Source organism: Oncorhynchus keta, chromosome 32, assembly GCF_023373465.1.
Source record: "Oncorhynchus keta strain PuntledgeMale-10-30-2019 chromosome 32, Oket_V2, whole genome shotgun sequence".
NCBI classification, from domain to species: Eukaryota; Metazoa; Chordata; class Actinopteri; order Salmoniformes; family Salmonidae; genus Oncorhynchus; species Oncorhynchus keta.
Window position 1 is genome coordinate 26,603,902 of NC_068452.1, and position 21,190 is coordinate 26,625,091.

General features: G+C 42.8%; 2 protein-coding genes across 2 annotated transcripts; one reads left to right on the top strand and one right to left on the bottom strand.

The window, feature by feature from the left end:
- On the bottom strand, positions 1–7,036 carry LOC118365452 (protein Tob2-like). The gene is made up of 2 exons (XM_035747682.2): positions 6,830–7,036; positions 1–4,971 (listed from the first exon to the last, which is right to left on the bottom strand). The coding sequence occupies exon 2, from the start codon at positions 4,704–4,706 to the stop codon at positions 3,489–3,491; it is 1,218 nt and encodes a 405-aa protein (XP_035603575.1). The 5' UTR covers positions 4,707–4,971; positions 6,830–7,036; the 3' UTR covers positions 1–3,488.
- A 1,540-nt stretch (positions 7,037–8,576) lies between these two features.
- Positions 8,577–20,334, top strand: LOC118365453 (aconitate hydratase, mitochondrial-like). Its single transcript, XM_035747683.2, has 16 exons — positions 8,577–8,727; positions 10,218–10,360; positions 10,631–10,889; positions 11,391–11,483; positions 11,819–11,977; positions 13,723–13,873; positions 14,037–14,141; positions 14,293–14,384; positions 14,500–14,605; positions 14,806–14,963; positions 15,059–15,244; positions 15,342–15,620; positions 15,865–16,056; positions 16,174–16,306; positions 16,682–16,803; positions 16,921–20,334. The coding sequence occupies exons 1-16, from the start codon at positions 8,692–8,694 to the stop codon at positions 17,050–17,052; spliced, it is 2,346 nt and encodes a 781-aa protein (XP_035603576.1). The 5' UTR covers positions 8,577–8,691; the 3' UTR covers positions 17,053–20,334.
- The last annotated feature ends 856 nt before the right edge of the window (positions 20,335–21,190 follow it).

Sequence of the window (21,190 nt, forward strand, 5' to 3'; positions counted from 1 at the left end):
TTATTTTCCATGCTTATTTTTGCAATTGTTTTATTACAAACTTAAAAAAAGAATCTGATACAATAAGAAAGTGCAGTAGTAAATCCCCATTCCCATGGGGGAGCACAGAAAACAGGTCATTGCATTTCAGTAGAGAAAGGTTCATATACATCTACAGGGTGTACAGCAGATACAAAATAGGAAAATGATAACAAAATACAGGCAAAAAAGAAAGTACTATATTAGTATTTCTTACTTTTTCAATTATATCCAGTTATTCTTAAATTTTAAATAGAAAATACTTCTTTATTACAACAAAATAGTCCAAAGTGCTAAATAAAACAGATAGATAAGCAAAAGACAATACAAAACTCTGATTCAATCCTTGTGATAGAACAGCCTGCTTTTAGTGTGGATTTAAAAAACAACTTTTTAATTACAAAGAGGATAGTGTAATCTGTTACTCATTTTAAAAACGCAAGACACATACCAACAGCCAACACACTATACCACAAAACACTGTCCATCCTGTGACCAAAAAGCCAATGTGAAACCATATCTATTGTCTTCCTATAATCATCAGAACTTCAAGTAGAGCAGCTCCCATCCCTCAAACGTCACAGTCCTCTGGCCTTCCCATTGGCAGGCGGTCAGTGACCGTCTGCCTCCAAGCCACCACTCAAACCTCCAGACCCGCTTTGCAGGCACAGGGAATTAAATACAGCACACATCCGATTACCAAGAGTAATCTGACCATTATTTAAGCAATGGGGGAAGGCAGCACTTTGGGATGCTTGTAGGGATTTTGGAAACCAAAAATCTCACTGAATCAACATGAACGAACAAAAAAAAAATAGCTCCATCACTCGGCTGTTCACCACCAGGATTGACCCGTCACTGATCATAATCACAGCACATTCAATGATTATCCTACTCCTAAACCTGCTTGAAACGCTTGATGAAATGTATTGGAATATTTGTGGTTGAAAAGGGCTAAGACCCTGCCACAACTGTGGTCTAGAATATGGCGTTAGTTACACATTGCACTGGACCAGGGTCAGTGTGAGTAAAGAGTCTTAGTTATGGCTATAGGAGCGGGAGCAGGGGAATGTTACCACATGGATGCGAGGTGAATACTCATCAAGGATTAGACTGCAGGAACGTTTTTTTGTTGTTTCTTTCCCTCAGTCTTTGTGCGAGAATGAAATTGGCAGCCAATTCAGTCACAGTAGGACTGTTCAGTCACAAATAAGGTTAGTGGTATAAAGCAAAGACGTATGGCACTGGACAATATGTAGATGGAATATGAATGAATAAGGGACACAATTAGTAAGATACGAACACTACTAAGGGGATTTGGTTTATATGTGGAGATTTTTGGTTTAAGTGTATAAACTATGAAGGAACAGAAATCTTACACAAGTTATCAGACTGCCCTTAGAAACAGACAGAATGATGCTGTCGGACTCTCTATCCACCCATTGTAAACATTCCTCTCTGAAGCTCTTCAAAAACCCAATTTAACAAATTACATTTACCTGTCTTTTATTGGACAAATTCTGTACAAGGTACAATCCACATTCAATACTTTATACATCTTTATTTATTCCCAACTTGCATATATATTTAGTTATCTTTGTAATAACTTCAGCACATAACTAAACAAAGGAAACCTGAAGAAATATATACATATTCCTACTGTTATAACTTCTCTCTCAACTTTACAAAAGTACTTCATTACTTTTGAAAAAACATAGGAAAAATATAGAAAATTTAAAATAAATTACAAATGTAAAAATGACCCCTTCCCTCACAACCATTACATTTATAAAGAGATCCGACCCAACCCTCCCAACCCAACCCTTGGACGCAAAGAAAAATAAACAGTTTGAATGACACGCATATGACAGACTATCACAGCAATTACCAGTGTGAGCACAAGTTAAGAGTATTTATGTTAGCTTATACACATGTTTATGGGCACAATCTAGAAAACATTCAGATGATGGCTAGGGACACTCTCCCTGCTATCCAAATCTCATTGGAACAGATCCAACATTTCTTAGCAGATGCAGCTGTAACATGGTTGGGGGGTCACATGGCATCTATAGCCCAATAATATGAAGTGCTGGATGGCTCAAAAGGAAAGGTGGGGTTAGGAGGCTGCCTGAACCCTGGTGACAATTACTGCCCCCTCTATTACCTATATGGAGACAGGGTATCACCACCATCAATTTGAGAATGATCTGACATGGCATCATAAAGTGACAAAAACACAGGTTTAGTTAACATTCATAGTCCTGGAAATTGAAAAGGAAAACATCTCATTATATGATGCTGGTCTCCCACTGGAGCAGCAACTGGAACAGAGATTATTAAGGGCTTAAAGAGCAGGGGACATTAGCGTGGGCCTTTGGCTGCAACGCCACTAAAGTTCTACAGAAATGTACGCCGGGTTTTGAAGTGTCAGTCTAAAGCCATTGCACCCAAGATGCCAAAAGGTGTTAAAACGTCATCGATGCCCCTGCCTTGCCATCCATTTCCCCTCTCCTTACTCCCTCCCAGTCCTCTTTTCCCTGCAGAGTAAGACCTCTCGTTCATAGTCAAAGCATCGCTAAGCCATTCATCACAATCCCCATTGCTTAGCAGCATCCTATTCCCCTCCAACAACGCCCGTTCACCTTCACACACTGCTGACAGATTATATGTGCCTGTGCGTGTGTGGGAGATTAGTAGTCATATCCGAAGACAAAGATCTAACTTACCTCACTTTCACCAAGGTTTGCTGACCTCCCTGGCAGTAATTCTTCCTGTCATGACAGATCCATTTCCTCATACCCTGCACATTAAAACCCCCCTATTGCCAAGACACTACACACAGGCCCCCTTTCTTAGCATGTCCATGAACACATTTCAGAGCTGATGAATGGCAAATACTGATCCCTTGCACCAAACCGATTCGGACATGGTGTGTGATATGTTTCAAGGCTCTAGTAACAGGCCCACTATATTCACAATGACCATAAGCCACAGACGAGCACATTAAACACTTGTTAGCATGAATAAGACCTCACCAAACCCACACAAACCCCTCTGTGCATTTTTGATAACTAAGGCCGAGCAGATTGCAAAGCGCTAAGCTTTCCAAAGCCATCTTACAGGACATTGGTCCTTTTTCACAGCGTGACAGTGGAGTGCAAAATATCAACTATCATACTGCTGTCAATAGACCAAAGCTGAAGGGCATTTTACTCTGCTGAACATTCAATGAAAACATCTGTGCAATAGGAGGGTGGTTACTCCTCTGGTTAGAGAAACTGTAATCAAAATCCACAACAAAAAAACAGAATATTAAATGATATGGAAATAATCATATTGAAATATATAGTGGAGGTTGTAGTAGTAATAAAACAAATTATACGATGTAGTATCAGTAAGAACAATTTTCCCCAAAAAATACTTGAGCATTACTGCCCTACTGCTGCAACAGAAATACTCATAAGAAAGGCTTAGTTGGCCAGCACCACTGGCTGGAAGGCCTGGCTGGGATATTGCAGGTTATACCCCCCTATACCTTCCACAAATGAGGGCTTCTCCATGTAAGAAATCCCACCGCTACCACCAATGGCACCAACAGCTGGACCAGGTGGGGGGCTGGAGAATGGGTCAAATGAGGGGTGGGAGTGGGCGGGGTGAGGGTGCTGGAAGGGGCTTGAGTGTGAAAGTATGAGCGGAGCATCGTTGTCAAAGTATAGGGGCCCTGGGGATGCCGGGTAAACAAACTCTTTGGCATTAGGGGAGAGCTGGCTGGGGATCTGAGCCCCCAGGGAGTGCAGGGAGACTGAGAGGGGCTTGTGTTTCAGCAGCCCTGGGGGAGAGATGTTGGTGGGGGAACGGGCGAGCATCCTCTGTGGCGGGGGCACGCCTACACCCGAGCCGCCAGCCGATCCGGAACCGCCACACTTCTTCATCTTGGTGGAGCCAAATTTTGTTGCGGCGAAACTGGCCGTGGTGAAGGTGATGGGCTGCAGCGGTGGACGGGTGGTGGGCAGGGCAGCCGTTGGCTGCTGAGAGGGGGGGTAAGGGAGTCCCCCACTTGGAGGGGAAGGTGTGGATGTGTTAGAGGAGTGGGCAGTTGGGTTCGTGGGTGTGCTGGAGCTGGGATAGCTGAAAATCACTGGGCAGGATGAGGCCGAGAGGGGTGCGGGTGTGCTGGAGATGGAAGGAAGCAGAATTGGAGATATCTGGGCTCCAATTGGAACAAACACCTGGGCCTCAGGGTTGAACCCTAAGCTCTTGGCCTCCTCTACCTCCATGTCCCCTTTACTCACTCCACTTACTACTTCCACCATTTCGCCTTCTCCACCTAAGCCGGACGGATCCTCAAAGTACAGGACCTTAACGGCTCCATTCTCCCCGATTTGGTAGGACACTTCATAGGGGTCGATCCACACACTCAGCTCAGGGGGGACATTGGCACGCACTTCCTCTGTGTCCAGTCCACTTCTCCTGGCAGCTAGCTCCACCACTGGGTCACTGGGGGCCCCTAGGTGCAAACAGCGGAAGGCAGAGCCCCGCAAAGGAGCTTCAGGGTACCAGTGGCCTTCATAGTGTGACAACAGTATCTGCGCCAACTCTTCCCCGAAGAGGTCAGCACGACGACGGGGCAGTTTGTTGTACAGGTAGGACACAATGAAATTCAGAGCTACCTTTACCTCTAGGTGCATGACTGTACCTGGTCTGGATAGTCAGGTATTCAAATCAAGCCCAAAATTAGACAATACTGGAACAGTTATCTCTGGCTTGTAGAAGTCTGATGTTTTCTTCTCCACTACATGTACTGCAGGTAAGTTGAAATCGGGCAGAATCTTTAAACCTCTTCCTGGGTGATCAACATGGACAGACTTGATGACCAGGAGGCCAAAAACTAGTCCAAACAGTTGTTTTCAGTTGACAGGTAACAAGACTTGCCAGGTAACGAGAGGAGTCCAACTGGTGGAAAAATAAAAACATGGTGTTAGGTCTAGGAAAGTAAAAGGCAGACCAAATAGGCTCAACAGAAGGGATAATGAGAGAGTGAATGGGTTAGCCAGCCAACGTGGAGGGGGTGTAACAGATGCAGTGATTGAGGTAGAAAGCCATGATAATCTGCTTCTGCCAGATGCTTCACTACTCAGGATTACACAATTAGAGAAAGTTCCAAATCAAGAGTAGGCTGTGGGTGTACAGCTCACATGTAGGCATGTTTTGCATACTGTAAATGGCACGGTACAGGCTACAGTGCATAAAGGACACCATTTCCCACCATGCAGCACTATTAACGTCATCACAACACGTGCAACACAGTCCACCTACGCACCATAAACATTGCCCAGCAGCCAGGATTACCCAGCAAGCTAAATTTAACAACTGTATACTTGATCTATGAGAACATGGTTATAATGTATGCATCAAGGACAATGAATGTTATATTGTGAATCAGATTAGGTTGAGCAAAAAAAAAGATCATTATTGATATGAGATATAGCTACTCTGTTTGCAGGCAGAACATTGCATCGATGGCTAGAAGATGGGCAAGAACAAGACACAATACACAACCTGACTTCCCTTGTCATTTTTACTTGTGTGAAACAGTTCAATAGGAGATGTTTGGAATATAGCAGACAAACTTTCACCTTTGACTACATTTAAACCAATGACAATCAAGTTTACAGTACATCTTCAAAAAGAATTAACCACCATAGTCATATCCAATATCATTCCATTTCTTCCCTACAAAGTTGTTCTTATGCAACTGGGACTTTATGTACAGTACACAGTAAAACCAGTCATGTATCAAAATGGATCCTAGTTGTTAGTGTTGACAATTGACCTATAATGCATATACTGTATTAGTTAATGCAACATTATTCAACCATAAACATGTTCGTTTGTCATAGTTGTGTCCTACTACTAAATAGACTACACAATCCAACAGTAGGTTACATGACCTAAGCTGACTGTTGACATGTTTACAGTGCATCATCACCACCATAAAGCACACCTGTCCACTCATTGTAACAATGTAGCAAGCTTATGCAAGTGAATACTATACTTGTATATTGTAACAGAACACATTCCCCTAAATCATTTATGGGGAGGTAGCCTAATAATAAATAATAGATTAAAGAGAAAAAGTAGCAACCCTGGATATTGATGATAAGGGGTGTGAAAACAATGTCTACAATTTGTAGGCAAACTTCGTTAACTCAAGCAAAACAATAGGCAACATACAGTAAAGCAATAGAGTGATGGTGAGCAATGACAGTAGCCTGCCTATATGGCTTTGAAGTGCCGTGGTGAAGCCTATCCCAAAGGTCCAATACCTGCTTCTCTACATGATGGCAATTCCACCTTTCACCAATAAGGACACATATGATACTATTATTCTAACAAACTGGAAGATCTTAAATTGGCACTGTAAATAAATAAGGAGACTAATTAAGTGGTGAACGTTGCAGTCTCGTGTCATTATGTCGACGGATGAGCAGAACTACAACGGCTCAACAATAAATTGGTCCTGCCCGAAAACAGGAAGAAATGATCAGCTGTATATGATAATAATAAATACATCTCGATACGAGTTTGAGTGGTTCTGTCTAAAAATTAAAAATAAAAACAGAATCTAAAATGGATGACTGAACCAATTAGAGTCTGATTCTCAAAAGGCAGGGCATATTTTGAGAGTCCTAAAGCATTTTTTATTAAATCATGAGGATGCACTATCTAGCCAAATGTACGGTTATGGCAGATACATAAAAATGTATGTCAATGCCATACATGTTTATATGCGGACGCTGTGTATACTTACTAATGCAGCTTGTGTTCAGTTCCTGCGGTTTTAATTCCCATATTTTACATTGCATTTGAAGGTGATGTGGCTTTTCAATGTAGTTGTTTAGAGGCAGATATAATGTGGTGTGTTAAATGGGTATTGAAATGTACTCTCTTCATACGTTCTCCATTTCCACCATAGACAGATTGTCTGCAACTGCCCGAGAAAACTTTACTGTTTGACAACCTTGCGCATTTATACAGGACCATTTCGCACACACCCCCTATTTTGTGACGTTGGTCTGAATAGGGACTACTTTCTTGATACTATTGTAATGTATACTATCAAATAAATTCATACACACCTAGGAGAGAATAGTCGACTTTCAGTAATAAGCCTATAGTTTCAAAATAAGTAAATCATATGAAATAGGCTACGGGTTATTGAGGATTGCAAATCCTGGTAGATATGATTGAACATATTGGTATGAACAACGATGGTAAACAATAAAATGCATTTTCTTTCTTTTTCCCCACCTATAAGCCACACAATTACATCAATGGTTCTGCAAAACCAGAAAGCGAAATCCTAGTTTAGTTGGCGAACGGATATGTGTAACTCCAAGTAAGTACTGTGCCATTGCTAAAAATATAAGCGGTGATAGCAACAGAGTCCCTATTGGCTGAGAAGGGGGAGGACCCGTATTTTATTGGGCTGTAAAGGTTGTCCAGTCAGCAAGTAAGTGATATGACGTTTTGCAGGAGTTGTGGGTAATGTCGTTCCAACCATATAGAGTACAGAAAGACATTTTTTAAAAAACAATATTTGCTTGAACTTCCCGCTGAGACTTGTTTAGGGAAATCATTCTGCAGGTGAAATTACATAAGGCTGTAAAGTTACCATGTAAGATTGGCATGGTTTCTACTTTTTTTCTACTTTCTCCTCCAGAGTGAACCCTACTTTTCAAACATTAAGAATTAAGAATTGTTTTCTAACGGTTGATGTAATTTTTTATGTATTTTTATTTTATATGCTATATTTTTGAATATGCAACAACAATCTATAGCCACATTTCACATAAGGAGAGGGATTAAAAAGGAAAATATGTGGACATATCATTGGTCCAGGACCAGGACAGGTACTGGAAGAAATGTACTGAGTAAAATGTATTCTTGAAAGTAATGGTATATATATTTTTTATAGATTCCAAGTTCTCTGTCAAAATACCTTCTTCAGGACCTTCATTATATTACTGCTGTGCCACATCACAGTCATTGTCTTCAGTGGTTTTGTCAGAGTATATATAGGCTACTATGTCAATAATTAATTAATTTGCATTAGTAAAACTCATAGCAGGTAGTATCATGGGTTAGTTGTTAGAGCGTTGGGCCAGTAACCGAAAGGTTCGTGGCTCCAATCCCCGAGTTGACAAGCTACAAATCTGTCATTCTACCCCTGAACAAGGCAGTTAACGCACTGTTGCTAGGTCGTCGTTATAAATAATAATTTATTCTTAATTGACTTGCCTAGTGAAATAAAGGTAAAATAAAATAGCTAATTTTAAACTGTAAAAGTGCATCAACTGTATGCTAACTATGTGCATAGTTTATTATAGAGAGCGCATGAGTTTATTATGGGGAGCTGATGACAACAACCTTACAGATAAGTACTAAACAAAAACAAACTCAATCATGATGTATATCTTACATTATTGGAACCACTTTGACAATTGTATGGAAATATTATATTTTGACATTGCGTTATTAGCGTCTGTCGTAAGGATTCACAGAGATATACACTTGTACGCAGTTTTAACACCTGTCAGGACAAAATAATGGACGCGTTTAAATTAGGGTTCCTGACGTCACCTGACAGCAACATCTTTGTCAGTGAACAAAATGGCGTCCTATTGTATGACTGTCACTCGGCTTCGGGTAAGTAGAACGTTTTATTTTAGTAAATATATTCAACACTATACATCAAGTACAAATGTTAAGTTAAAAATGATATTGCTGTCCACAACGAAAAAAATAAAATCATCAATATTGTAAACAATCCATCTCAGCCGCAATGTCGTTTGGTCACGGTCTAGACTGTTACTAACTAGCGCTCCATGCAACGGTTACAAGTTAGTCTGGGAAGTGTACAATAACGCTTTATCTGTAATGCTGGTTTACAATATGGTGTCGAAATAAAATACATTGGGAGCTTCAAATTGCACCAATTGTCTAGTTGTGTGGAAGGTGATTCAAGGTTACTGAAGTTAAGTGCGCACTTGTCTGTTTTCTACGCCTGATAACAAATTTAGTCAAATCACGGTGTTGGACAATGAGGCACCAAATATAGAAATGTAACTGAACATGATATGTATGATCTTATGAAAACCTAATGAAATTATCTGAATGGATACTGCCCAATGCAGTTCTGCTACGTCTGTGAAAATATTTGACCAAGGACCTGCTAATATGAGTTAGATTTATATTTGATTCGGCAAATTAACATTACTGATTTTTTTTCTCAGTTGGTTGTGATATTCCATTTGCTTACGTCTTTTCACTCTGGATAACTCATGTTAGACCGGCTGATTAACATCTTATTGAGGACGATTGGCTGTGTTGATGCAATGTTGAAAATCATAGCTAGGTTAGGCTACTTGAGCTGTCACAAAATTGGCTGTGCTAATGTGTAGGGATTAGGAGTCTCCTTTAGGGCTAAACACTAATTTACCCAACACTTAGGCTACTCATTCTAAACTTTAGGTGCTGTGTATTTTGGGAAAATGAGTGACAAGTATAGCTGGCTGACAGATTTACTTAGTGTAATGCAATGATCTAGTCTTTACTTGGTTAATCTTGCTGTCAGTCTCCAGTGTCTGAGGTGATGGAACATGAAAGTCACATGGAGATCACGCAGATTGTAGATTAGTCATTTTATGGTATTTTTTTTTTTATTGGGCTTTTGGATTCTTCAACCAGCAAGAGAACCCATAATGTTGTATGTCTTGGGCTCTGTTGATAATGCCAACATGCTTACTTGAAATTACCCCCATAATAACAGAACCTAACACTGAGACAAGTGAAACTTTATCTTGTTCTCTTAGAGTATGAATCCTATATGTCTCTGTTTAAACTTTCTGGTCATTAGGCTATAGACTTGGTTGGGGGTATTCAACTCTTACCCTACAAGGTCTGGAACCTGCTGGTTTTCTGATCTACCTGATAATTAATTGCACCCACCTGGTACAGTAATGAGAACGCAGTGGAACTGGCTTTGAGGTCCAGAGTTGAGTTTGAGGAGACTAGGTCCTATGTTCGCAATGATTAGGAACTTTAAAACCCCTGTATCCTCTTCCATGTTGATGAACATGTTTACAAGTTCGATGTATCATTACTAAAAATGTACCCCCCCCCCCCCTTTCCTTTAGCTTGTCCTTGGAGAAGGGGCAAGGCGTCTCCATGTTTCTGCAGCCTTCAACGCCAAGCCCAAGGTTGCCATGAGTCGCTTTGAGCCTGGCACCAGCATCAGCTATGAGAAACTGCATGAGAACATCGACATTGTGCGCAAGAGGTCAGTAGCTTCCTTTCCAACCTCACACCCAGCGCTCCTCAGGGTTCCTCTGTTAATAACCACTACTACTATGACATGCCCATTACAACTGCTCACTAAATCCTTTGGCATGTTAGTGTGTAGACTTCTCATGTTCAGCAACACTGGCCACACTGAGCTAACTTTAGATTACAAAGCATCCCACCTAGTGAGTTAACCTTTTTTAAATGTATTTTAGAAGTTGAATTCTAACCACACTGTCCTCCAATCCCCGCCCTCCTTTCATCTCAGGCTCAATCGCCCTCTCACCTTGTCGGAGAAGATTGTGTACGGTCACCTGGATGACCCTATGGGGCAGGAAATCGCCAGGGGCCGCACTTACCTGCGTCTGCGTCCGGACCGCGTGGCCATGCAAGACGCCACGGCCCAGATGGCCATGCTACAGTTCATCAGCAGCGGCCTGCCCAAGGTGGCCGTGCCCTCAACCATCCACTGTGACCACCTGATTGAGGCGCAGATCGGAGGCGTCGAGGATCTAAAGCGGGCCAAGGTCAGTAGGGAGCAGAGGAAACTCGAGGGCCTGTCTAGATGTTTTTGGGCTGTCCAGCTGATTTCTGTTGGCTGAGATTTAGGGTGTTTTACAGAGGATAATCTTTTCCATGGTATCACAAGTTCCTAGGGGTAACCCATTTTTATTTATTTAACTAGGCAAGTCAGTTAACAAATTATTATTATTTACAATGACAGCCTACCATAAGTATTGCGTTGGGGCCAAGATGACCCAAATGAGAGGGAATGTTGGTTAACTGCTACACACCGGCATCACATTATATATTTTTAGACAATGCAAAGCCCTGAGGAATATTAGGCATGGGTGACACTTACTCCATCCAATTGCACAGAGGTCAAATTGAGGAACAGGGATTAAAGGGGAATTAAGATCTGCAGCCAAATATGTGCTGTGAAGGTTATATAAAGGGGACTATCAGCTAAAAATATATTCTCCTCAACTGACACCCCAACCTCTTCTCCCTGGTCCTTTTTAATCCAGGAAGTGAATCAGGAGGTTTACAACTTCCTGGCGACAGCTGGAGCCAAATATGGAGTTGGCTTCTGGAAACCAGGCTCTGGAATCATTCACCAGGTACTGGAACTATACTGGTATAATAAAGGATAACTGGTCAGATTGAGCTGCCATGAGACTAATTTGTATTTGAACAATATCTACTTCTGAAATTAGTCTAACAACTAGATTAGAGCTCAGGAATACTGCTGTGAAACAAGTAGCATAATGCATTGTTCACTCATGAGATCAAACCTATTATTATAATAATAATATATGCCATTTAGCAGACGCTTTTATCCAAAGCGACTTAGTCATGTGTGCATACATTCTACAATCAGATCTTGACATTATTGAGATCAATAAGTTAAAGGATTGTTGTGCATTGGCTAACAGATTTCACTTACCCTTGACAGATAATTCTAGAGAACTATGCCTACCCAGGAGTCCTGCTGATTGGTACAGACTCCCACACACCTAATGGGGGCGGCCTGGGCTCCATCTGCATCGGAGTGGGTGGCGCTGACGCTGTGGATGTCATGGCTGGTATCCCATGGGAGCTCAAGTGTCCCAATGTGAGCTGCTATGACAGTGAACAACCTCACTACATTCCCTTCACCCACTCATGTCTCTATCTCCTTCCTACGTGTGTGTATGTATGTACAGTGAGGGGAAACAAGTATTTGATCCCCTGCTGATTTTGTACATTTGCCCACTGACAAAGAAATGATCCGTCTATAATTTTAATGGTAGGTTTATTTGAACAGTGAGAGACAGAATAACAACAAATCCAGAAAAACACATGTCAAAAATGTTCTAAATTAATTTTCAATTTAATGAGGGAAATAAGTATTTGATTAGGAGCACTCCCCTCTCAATCAGAAAGATTTCTGGCTTCCAGGTGTCTTTTATACAGGAAACGAGCTGAGATTAGGAGCACACTCTTAAAGGGAGTGCTCCTAATCTCAGTTTGTTACCTGTGTGGAAGACACCTGTCCACAGAAGCAATCAATCAAGCAGATTCCAAACTCTCCACCATGGGCAAGACCAAAGAGCGCTCCAGGGATGTCAGGGACAAGATTGTAGACCTACACAAGGCTGGAATGGGCTACAAGACCATCGCCAAGCAGCTTGGTGAGAGGGTGACAACAGTTGGTGCGATTATTTGCAAATGGAAGAAACTCAAAATAACTGTCAATCTCCCTCGGCCTGGGGCTCCATGCAAGATCTCACCTCGTGGAGTTGCAAAGATCATGAGAACGGTGAGGAATCAGCCCAGAACTACACGGGAGGACCTTGTCAATGATCTCAAGGCAGCTGGGACCATAGTCACCAAGAAAACAATTGGTAACACACTATGCTGTGAAGAACTGAAATCCTGCAGTGCCCGCAAGGTCCCCCTGCTCAAGAAAGCACATATACATGCCCGCCTGAAGTTTGCCAAGGAACATCTGAATGATTCGGAGGACAACTGGGTGAAAGTGTTGTGGTCAGATGAGACTAAAATGGAGCTCTTTGGCATCAACTCAACTCGCTGTGTTTGGAGGAGAAGGAATGCTGCTTATGACCCTAAGAACACCATCCCTGCCGTCAAACATGGAGGTGGAAACATTATGCTTTGGGGGTGTTTTTCTGCTAAGGGGACAGGACAACTTCACCGCATCAAAGGGATGATGGACGGGGCCATGTACCGTCAAATCGTGGGTGAGAACCTCCTTCCCTCAGCCAGGACATTGAAAATGGGTCGTGGATGGGTATTCCAGCATGACAATGACCCAAAACACACGGCCAAGGCAACAAAAGGAGTGGCTCAAGAAGAAGCACATTAAGGTCGTGGAGTGGCCTAGCCAGTCTCCAGACCTTAATCCCATAGAAAATCTGTGGAGGGAGCTGAAGGTTCGAGTTGCCAAACGTCAGCCTCAACCTTAATGACTTGGAGAAGATCTGCAAAGAGGAGTGGGACAAAATCCCTTCTGAGATGTGTGCAAACCTGGTGGCCAACTACAAGAAACATCTGACCTCTGATTGCCAACAAGGGTTTTTCCACCAAGTACTAAGTCGTGTTTTGCAGAGGGGTCAAATACTTATTTCCCTCATTAAAATGTAAATCAATTTATAACATTTTTGACATGTGTTTTTCTGGATTTTATTTTTGTTATCCTGTCTCACTGTTGAAATAAACCGACCATTAAAATTCTAGACCGATAATTTCTTTGTCAGTGTGCAAACGTACAACATCAGCAGGGGATCAAATACTTTTTTCCCTCACTGTATGTATGACCTTTCACAAATGTAGTAATAACTCCCTCTTACCCATCAGGTGATTGGAGTGAAGCTGACAGGTAGTCTATCGGGCTGGACTTCTCCCAAGGATGTTATCCTGAAGGTGGCTGGGATCCTGACAGTGAAGGGGGGCACTGGAGCCATCGTGGAGTACCATGGCCCAGGCGTCGACTCCATTTCCTGCACCGGTGAGGCCTAAAGATAGTAAGGTTTACCTGAACTAGTGAGTAAACTACTCTACGCTGTTTGTTTTAACGCTGTTTGTTTCAGTTGAGTTCGTCCAGTGGTTTGGAGTTGATTTGGTGCTAGTTTGCATAAACTTGATGTGACTATCCCCACTCCTGGTTGCAGGTATGGCAACTATCTGCAACATGGGAGCTGAAATTGGGGCTACCACCTCTGTTTTCCCCTACAACCACCGCATGAAGACATACCTGAATAAGACTGGACGTGCAGGTTAGTACTCACAATAAGACATTCCGGAATATTTTTAAAGCCTGTTATTTCACAATGCGTTCAATTTTAGTCTCGCAGCCACTGATACACATACAGCATGGACCCTTAGCATTTTTGTTTTCTCTTTTGGACTTTTTCCATCTACTTTCAGACATCGCTGCCCTGGCTGACGAGCATAAGGATGACTTGGTCCCCGACAAAGGCTGCAAGTACGACCAGGTCATAGAGATCAACCTGAGTGAGGTGAGTCCACTCTGTTTTTAGGCTGACATTCATTACTTGTATGTATAGAATATCTTCTTAAGAAATTACATGCATTGTCAATGCTAACTGTTAGTCTGTCTTCTGTCCCTGGCAGCTGAAGCCTCATATCAACGGGCCCTTCACTCCTGACCTGGCCCACCCAGTGTCTGAGATTGGTGCTGTGGCTGAAAAGAACGGCTGGCCCCTTGAGGTCAAAGTGGGTCAGTATCAGCACCAGCAGTCACACAGTATCTTTAACACTCCCTTAAAGTCTACATTTTGCTCGCTGTTAATATTCAAGGAAAGCCCTATAATAGGAAAGTACAGTAACATTTCATTACCATATTTGCAGGCATATTGTTAAAATCATCTGCTTTTCTCATGTCTTTGTTATTAACCTGATTTCTGGTGGTCCCAATAGGTCTGATTGGCAGCTGCACCAACTCCAGCTATGAGGACATGGGCCGCGCTGCTTCCCTGGCCAAACAAGCCCTAGACAAAGGCCTGAAGTGCAAGGCTGCGTTCACCGTCACCCCCGGCTCTGAGCAGATCCGTGCCACCATCGAGCGAGATGGCTTTGTGAGTTCAAACCTTTTGGGGGGAAAAAAAGTCCATTGCCAAACTAGTTGCCCTTTTAATTGATTTGTAGATACATTTTTTTTTTTCTCCTTCAGTCTAAGATCCTGAGGGATGTGGGTGGAGTGGTCCTTGCTAACGCTTGTGGACCCTGCATTGGCCAGTGGGACAGGAAGGATGTGAAGATGGGGGAGAAGAACACTATCGTCACCTCCTACAACAGGAACTTCACTTCCAGGAATGATGCTAACCCTGCCACTCATGCGTTCGTCACATCCCCTGAGGTACCAATAATTACAACACACACACACTACTTATATTATGACGTCCACACTATGTCCTCCTGTAACTGCCTTAATAACCCTCTCTCTTCCTATACAGATTGTCACAGCCTTGGCCATCGCAGGTACCCTGAAGTTCGATCCTGAGACGGACTACCTCACCGCTGCCAATGGTGAGAAATTCAAGTTGGAGCCACCCAATGGCGATGAGCTACCTGCCCGTGACTTTGACCCCGGCCAGGACACCTACCAACACCCCCCTGCCGAGAGCGGCTCTGTTATGGTGGACGTCAGCCCCACCAGCACCCGCCTGCAGCTGCTGGAGCCCTTTGACAAGTGGAATGGCAAGGACCTTGAGGACCTGCAAGTGCTGATCAAGGTGAGGGAAGGGGAGAGGTGTATGTCAAGATGGCTATATGATGAGGAAGGCCTCTTCTCACTGTTTGGCTGAGTTCTATCCTCCACCAAGGACCATGGTTGGAATTGAGAGGCCTTCAACGGTGGCTTTATAACTATTAAAGAGTTAGAAACCACAGAGTTGTCAGATGTTTGTTCAGGCATGTGGTGCCACATTTGGATGGCCATTTACCCTACGGTCTGTTTTCTTCCTTCCTGTTCCACAGGTGAAAGGCAAGTGCACCACAGACCACATCAGCGCCGCCGGCCCCTGGCTCAAGTTTCGCGGTCACCTCGACAACATCTCCAACAACATGCTCATCGGAGCAATCAACATCGAGAACGACGCGGTCAACAAGATCAAGAACCGGCTGACGGGAGAGTACGGGGGCGTGCCTGACGTGGCTCGCCACTACAAGGTGTGACAGACCGTAACTGTCAGGACCTATAGAGGCTGTGTACTGTTGGGCTGTCCCAGAATGACAATATTTAAATTAGAATCTGATTTTTAAAAATATTCTCTCTGTTCCCTCCAGGCTAACGGTCTGTCTTGGGTGGTTGTGGGAGATGACAACTACGGAGAGGGCTCGAGCAGAGAGCATGCAGCCCTGGAGCCCAGACACCTGGGAGGCAGGGTCATCCTCGTCAAGAGCTTCGCCAGGATCCATGGTACGCTTAGAGATTATAGGGGTGTGGCGGGGCATGTGGGTGGGTAGCATGAGAGGAAAAGCTTTTGGTGGGAACCTGCTCAATCTGAGACTATCTGTGCTGAGACGGAGCTCATGTAGCTATCATGGTACCCATTGCACAAAAGGGGAAACGTGGTTAGAAACAAGATCACCCACACACTTTGAATGTGCACATTGTTCTCTATGACCTTGACTTGGCATGTAATGGATCTGCCCCGCTGTGGTAGAAGGCCTCTCAGTTTACACAATGGAGCTCGATACGAGACAATTCTCCAAACTCCCTCTTGTTCCCAACTTTCTTTTTTTCTGTCTTGTTTTCTTTATTTTCTCCTCATTGCCATTCTGTCCTTCTCAGAGACCAACTTGAAGAAGCAGGGCATGCTGCCCTTGACCTTTGCCGACCCCACCGACTATGACAAAATCCGCCCCGATGACAAGATCTCCATCACAGGCCTTGCAACCTTTGCCCCTGGCAAGGTGAGTCATTGACCAGCCAGCCACCCAAATTACCGCCCTCCATATAATGGGGATAGGACTTGGTAGTATGTCTATTTTACACGGATGCCTTACAAGCCAGCTGTCTTTCTCCTCAAGCCCCTGAAGGGAGTGGTGAAGCACGGTGACGGCAGCCAAGACATCATCACCCTGAACCACACCTTCAACGAGAACCAGGTCGAGTGGTTCCACGCCGGCAGCGCCCTCAACAGGATGAAGGAGCTTCAGTAACTGAAGGGACCCAGGAGGGGCGGAGGAGCACAGAGAGAGGCAGACCTGGAGATACTGAGGGGGAGGGGCTGCACAGAGGTGGGAAATGGGCGATAGCAGTCTGCCTAGCGTAAACACACCCCATGCCGCTGTACAGATGAAATGCTCGCGCACACATACAGGATTACTGTCAAAGCTCTCCCCACAGACAGGTAGAGCTGTATACGCACACACAAGCTCTGACATAACACGCACAAGAACCCTTGTCTTTGTTTCAGCATAGCATTTAAGTGTTCCCGTTCTAGGCAGCACTGCTCCTGTTGGCAGTACTCTGTGTAATCACATTTGTCACGCTTCTTGCCATTGACTGTAGTGCGGCAGTATTCAATTCATTCTTACCTCAAACACACTGCTAGCTCTCCATATCTGGTCTGTAGCTTGAATCCTGCTCACATTCCTTTCCCTGTCATAGTTGTTGTGTTAAGCTCTGTGCCTGGACCTCCACTTGTTTCCTCCAACACTGACAGAGCTGGTTAACCCAGTTGCACATTTTAATTCACTGACTGTATCCCTCTCATTCCCAGGATTTGTAACTTTTTTTAGTTCACTATTGCTGGTGGTAAAGATTAATGTGAATATTTGTTTAGTTAAGTCCACCATAGTTCTAGTGGGCCTCAGGAGCTGCACATTTTTCCTGTGACTGACCTGAATTGATCCGTTTTTGTCATTTGATAAGAGAGCAAGTCTCCTAACCTGGTTACCCAGGCCTAGTAACTGTTCAGAGTAGACTAAAGGCATCAATGGAACCATTAGATTGTGGCCCCAGGATCAGGTTGTAGTGACAAGGTCAATACTTCTACAGAGTGTAGTGTAATCATATACTATTTTCTTGTAGGGTTTTCCTTTTCTGGTGTTTTTCTTGACCCAAAATCAATTTTAACCCATGGAATTTGGTGTACCGTTTATCACTCATTTGCATTCCACACGTTAACTCTCTACCGACGCTTTCTCCACATGCTCTATTTGTTTCTACTTGAGAGCTATAGCATGAAATTATATTAGATCCTAGCAACCCTTTTCTATGTGTCTCTGTAGGTGGGAGTAAAATGCTACATACTGCTGTGTTGTACTAGTCTTGCCTTTACTTTCCATGTGCGTGTCCATAAATGTTAGCTAGCTAATCAGACCATTGCCTGTCCATATCCCTGTCTGGCTTGGTGCTGCCCCTCTGTCCTTGCTAATTCCAGGGCTCCACGCACAGCTTGAGGGACCTCCTCTTACAAAATGAACGCACAATCTAGTGTCCAGACGGCTGTACTTATGTAGTAGTATTGTAGACTCTCGGCCTCTCTTTCATTTATACATCGCAAATGCTGCACTCCATAGAATCTTAAAGCAATGGTGTGATTTTTAATTTGAAATAACAATACAATGACAAATGTAATTTGAGATGTATACCGTTATCTGATTCAGGTTATTATATTTGGCAAAAACTCTTGCCATTTTGTATCTACATTGTGTGTTTGAGGATATTGCAGTTAAGTCTTATAAAGTGTGACTGTTTTAAGTTGGCTTTGGGGGGCCATGACCACCTATTCGTTGTCTTCTCGTCACTAAGTACTAATTTACTTTAAGGTAAGTTGTAATCAAAGTATTCATGGGAATACTTTGTGGAGATTGGACTGGTGACTTCTATTAAATCCTTTGGTCATGGTGCTAAGATGATTAATGTTGCTATCAAATCAACCTTTATTTTAATTTCAGTTTATTTCTCTTATCAGTGATGAGCGGAAGAGCTAAATGTCTCATTTTTTTGTAGTTGCAGTAGTGTTTAATGTAAGTAGAAATGCAATGCCTATTTTTGTCCACTAGCATATGGTCTTCATTGACAATCTATTCAGAGGAATGGCAATGACTCTGTCAAACCCAAATGTATTTAAAGGAACTTGGTTTGGGCCTGTGTGTAAATCCTGTAATATAGAGGTGTACATATGTAAAATGGAGAGAGGGTGGGCAGTAGCTGCCTGGTTGAATGCAGAGCCTTTCGTTCTCTGATAAAACCACTGCAACAAACTAATAATTTAATCTCCCATCAATTATCTTGTATTAAACTGAAGCCTAAAATAGTTCATCCATTTCCCCCTCCCCAATTTAAGTGTTTCACAACTAGTCAAACCAATAAACATGTGGTTGGAGGTTTTAAATGAAAGGTAAATTATTGTTGAAGCATTAAAGTGGGGTGTACTGTACGTCTCAATGTTTTGTTGCTCTTGGTCCTGTGCTGTACAGTGGTCCGTCTTTGTGTTGCACCCAGGTGAATGTTGGCGTTGTCAATGTAAAGGGAGAGACTGGTCAGGTGAGACATGCCTAGGTTTTGTTTTAAAGTTATTTGATGCAGATGAAGGAACCCCTGATTTGAAACAGGATTGGCTCCAGATTGTTGCAACTTTAACCCATGTTGTATGCGGTTTAGAGAACATTAACTTGTTATACACGGTCATAATCAATACTAATTTGTAATTTGCTCAACCTTTAACTTTGCTAACACATTGCTGATGAATTCTCTCTGATCTGTCTACTGAAGTTCATCGCCAAAGATGCCTCATGAAAATGCTCCATTTACATACTAAAACAAACCTAAGTGTTACAAAGGTTTGTCATTCTGTTTTAATTTCTTCATGTCAATGAACCCCATGTTTGAGTACGACGATGACCAGTGTAATGCCAGTAGCATTTAAGTTTGTCAATTGTGTGGCTTTTAATAAAGAGATTCTTAAATTCACAAGTATTTAATGTAGTCTAACTGGACCTGTTCCTTTGTACATTGTAATTCATAAGGATAACAGCCACTCGAGAAGCAGGCTGCTTTTACTGTGATGTAATATACAATATGTGGATCCCTGGTTTAAATCTGAGTTTCTGAAATGCTACTGTAATGTGACAAAGCAAATGCTTAGCTCATTTTGAAGTTGTTCTCAGCGAATTCAACCTGAACTGCTTTGTTTTATTGGTCTAGCTATTTCTTTTCTATTTTGAAACACTGTCAATGACTGACTTAAGAATGCTAATTTTTGTTCAGACACTGCAAACAATTAAATGTAGAAACCCATTGACGGGCATTAGTTAATGTAATCTCAAGTGGTTAATTCTGCTTGATTGATTTCCATATTTGTTTTGATTTTAAAGTTTTTTTGTATTAGATTTGAATGCTTGCAGTTTTCATAGTGTACAAGATTAAACATTTTAGGATATTTCCTGTGGTAAATTAATAAAGATGAATAAAATGTTATTTTTGCAAATTTACTAATTGGATTTAATTCAGCACTTTTATAGTTACTGTGACAGTAATGCAGTTAAAATGCTACACAATTCAGCACTGAATATAGTATCCCTTTGCCATAATAGAGGTGGTTTCACAGACAGATTGAGCCTGGTCCTGGACTAAAGTACTTTCAATGGCTATTTTCAGTCCATGACTAGGCTTAACCTGTGTCTTAGTTTTTTTTCATTACAGCATCAGTGTTTTGCCAGTGAATATGTTAATATGGGCTCTAGTGTTATGTTTTTGGAGCAGGGCTGTGGAATTTGAAACAAGTCTGAGCCTTTTTGGTAAAACACTGATGTAAGTCACTAGTGGAAATGTGCAATTATGGTGCTTTTCGACTGAGACCCCCCCACACTAGAGGTCTTCATGGGTCCTAAAAGTTGGACGCAGACCCAAGGCCAATTACCCCTTTTTCTCCCCAATTTTGTGAAATCCAATTGGTAGTTAGTCTTGTCCCATCGCTGCAACTCCCCTACGGACTCGGGAGAGGTGAAGGTCGAGAGCCATGCATCCTCTGAAACACGACCTTGCCAAACTTCACTGCTTCTTGACACACTGCACGCTTAACTCGGAAGCCAGCTGCACCAATGTGTCAGAGGAAACACCGTCCAGCTGGCGACCAAAGTCAGCTTGCAGGCACCTGGCCCGCCACAAGGAGTTGCTAGAGTGCGATGGGACAAGGAAATCCCGGCCGACCTAACCTGGACCACGCTGGGCCAATTGTGCCCATGTGATACAGCCGGGCGATGCAGTGCCTTAGACCACTGCACCACTCAGGAGGCCCAAACACATTTTTTAAAAGGTGACCCCGCACCCGAATGAATGGACACGAGA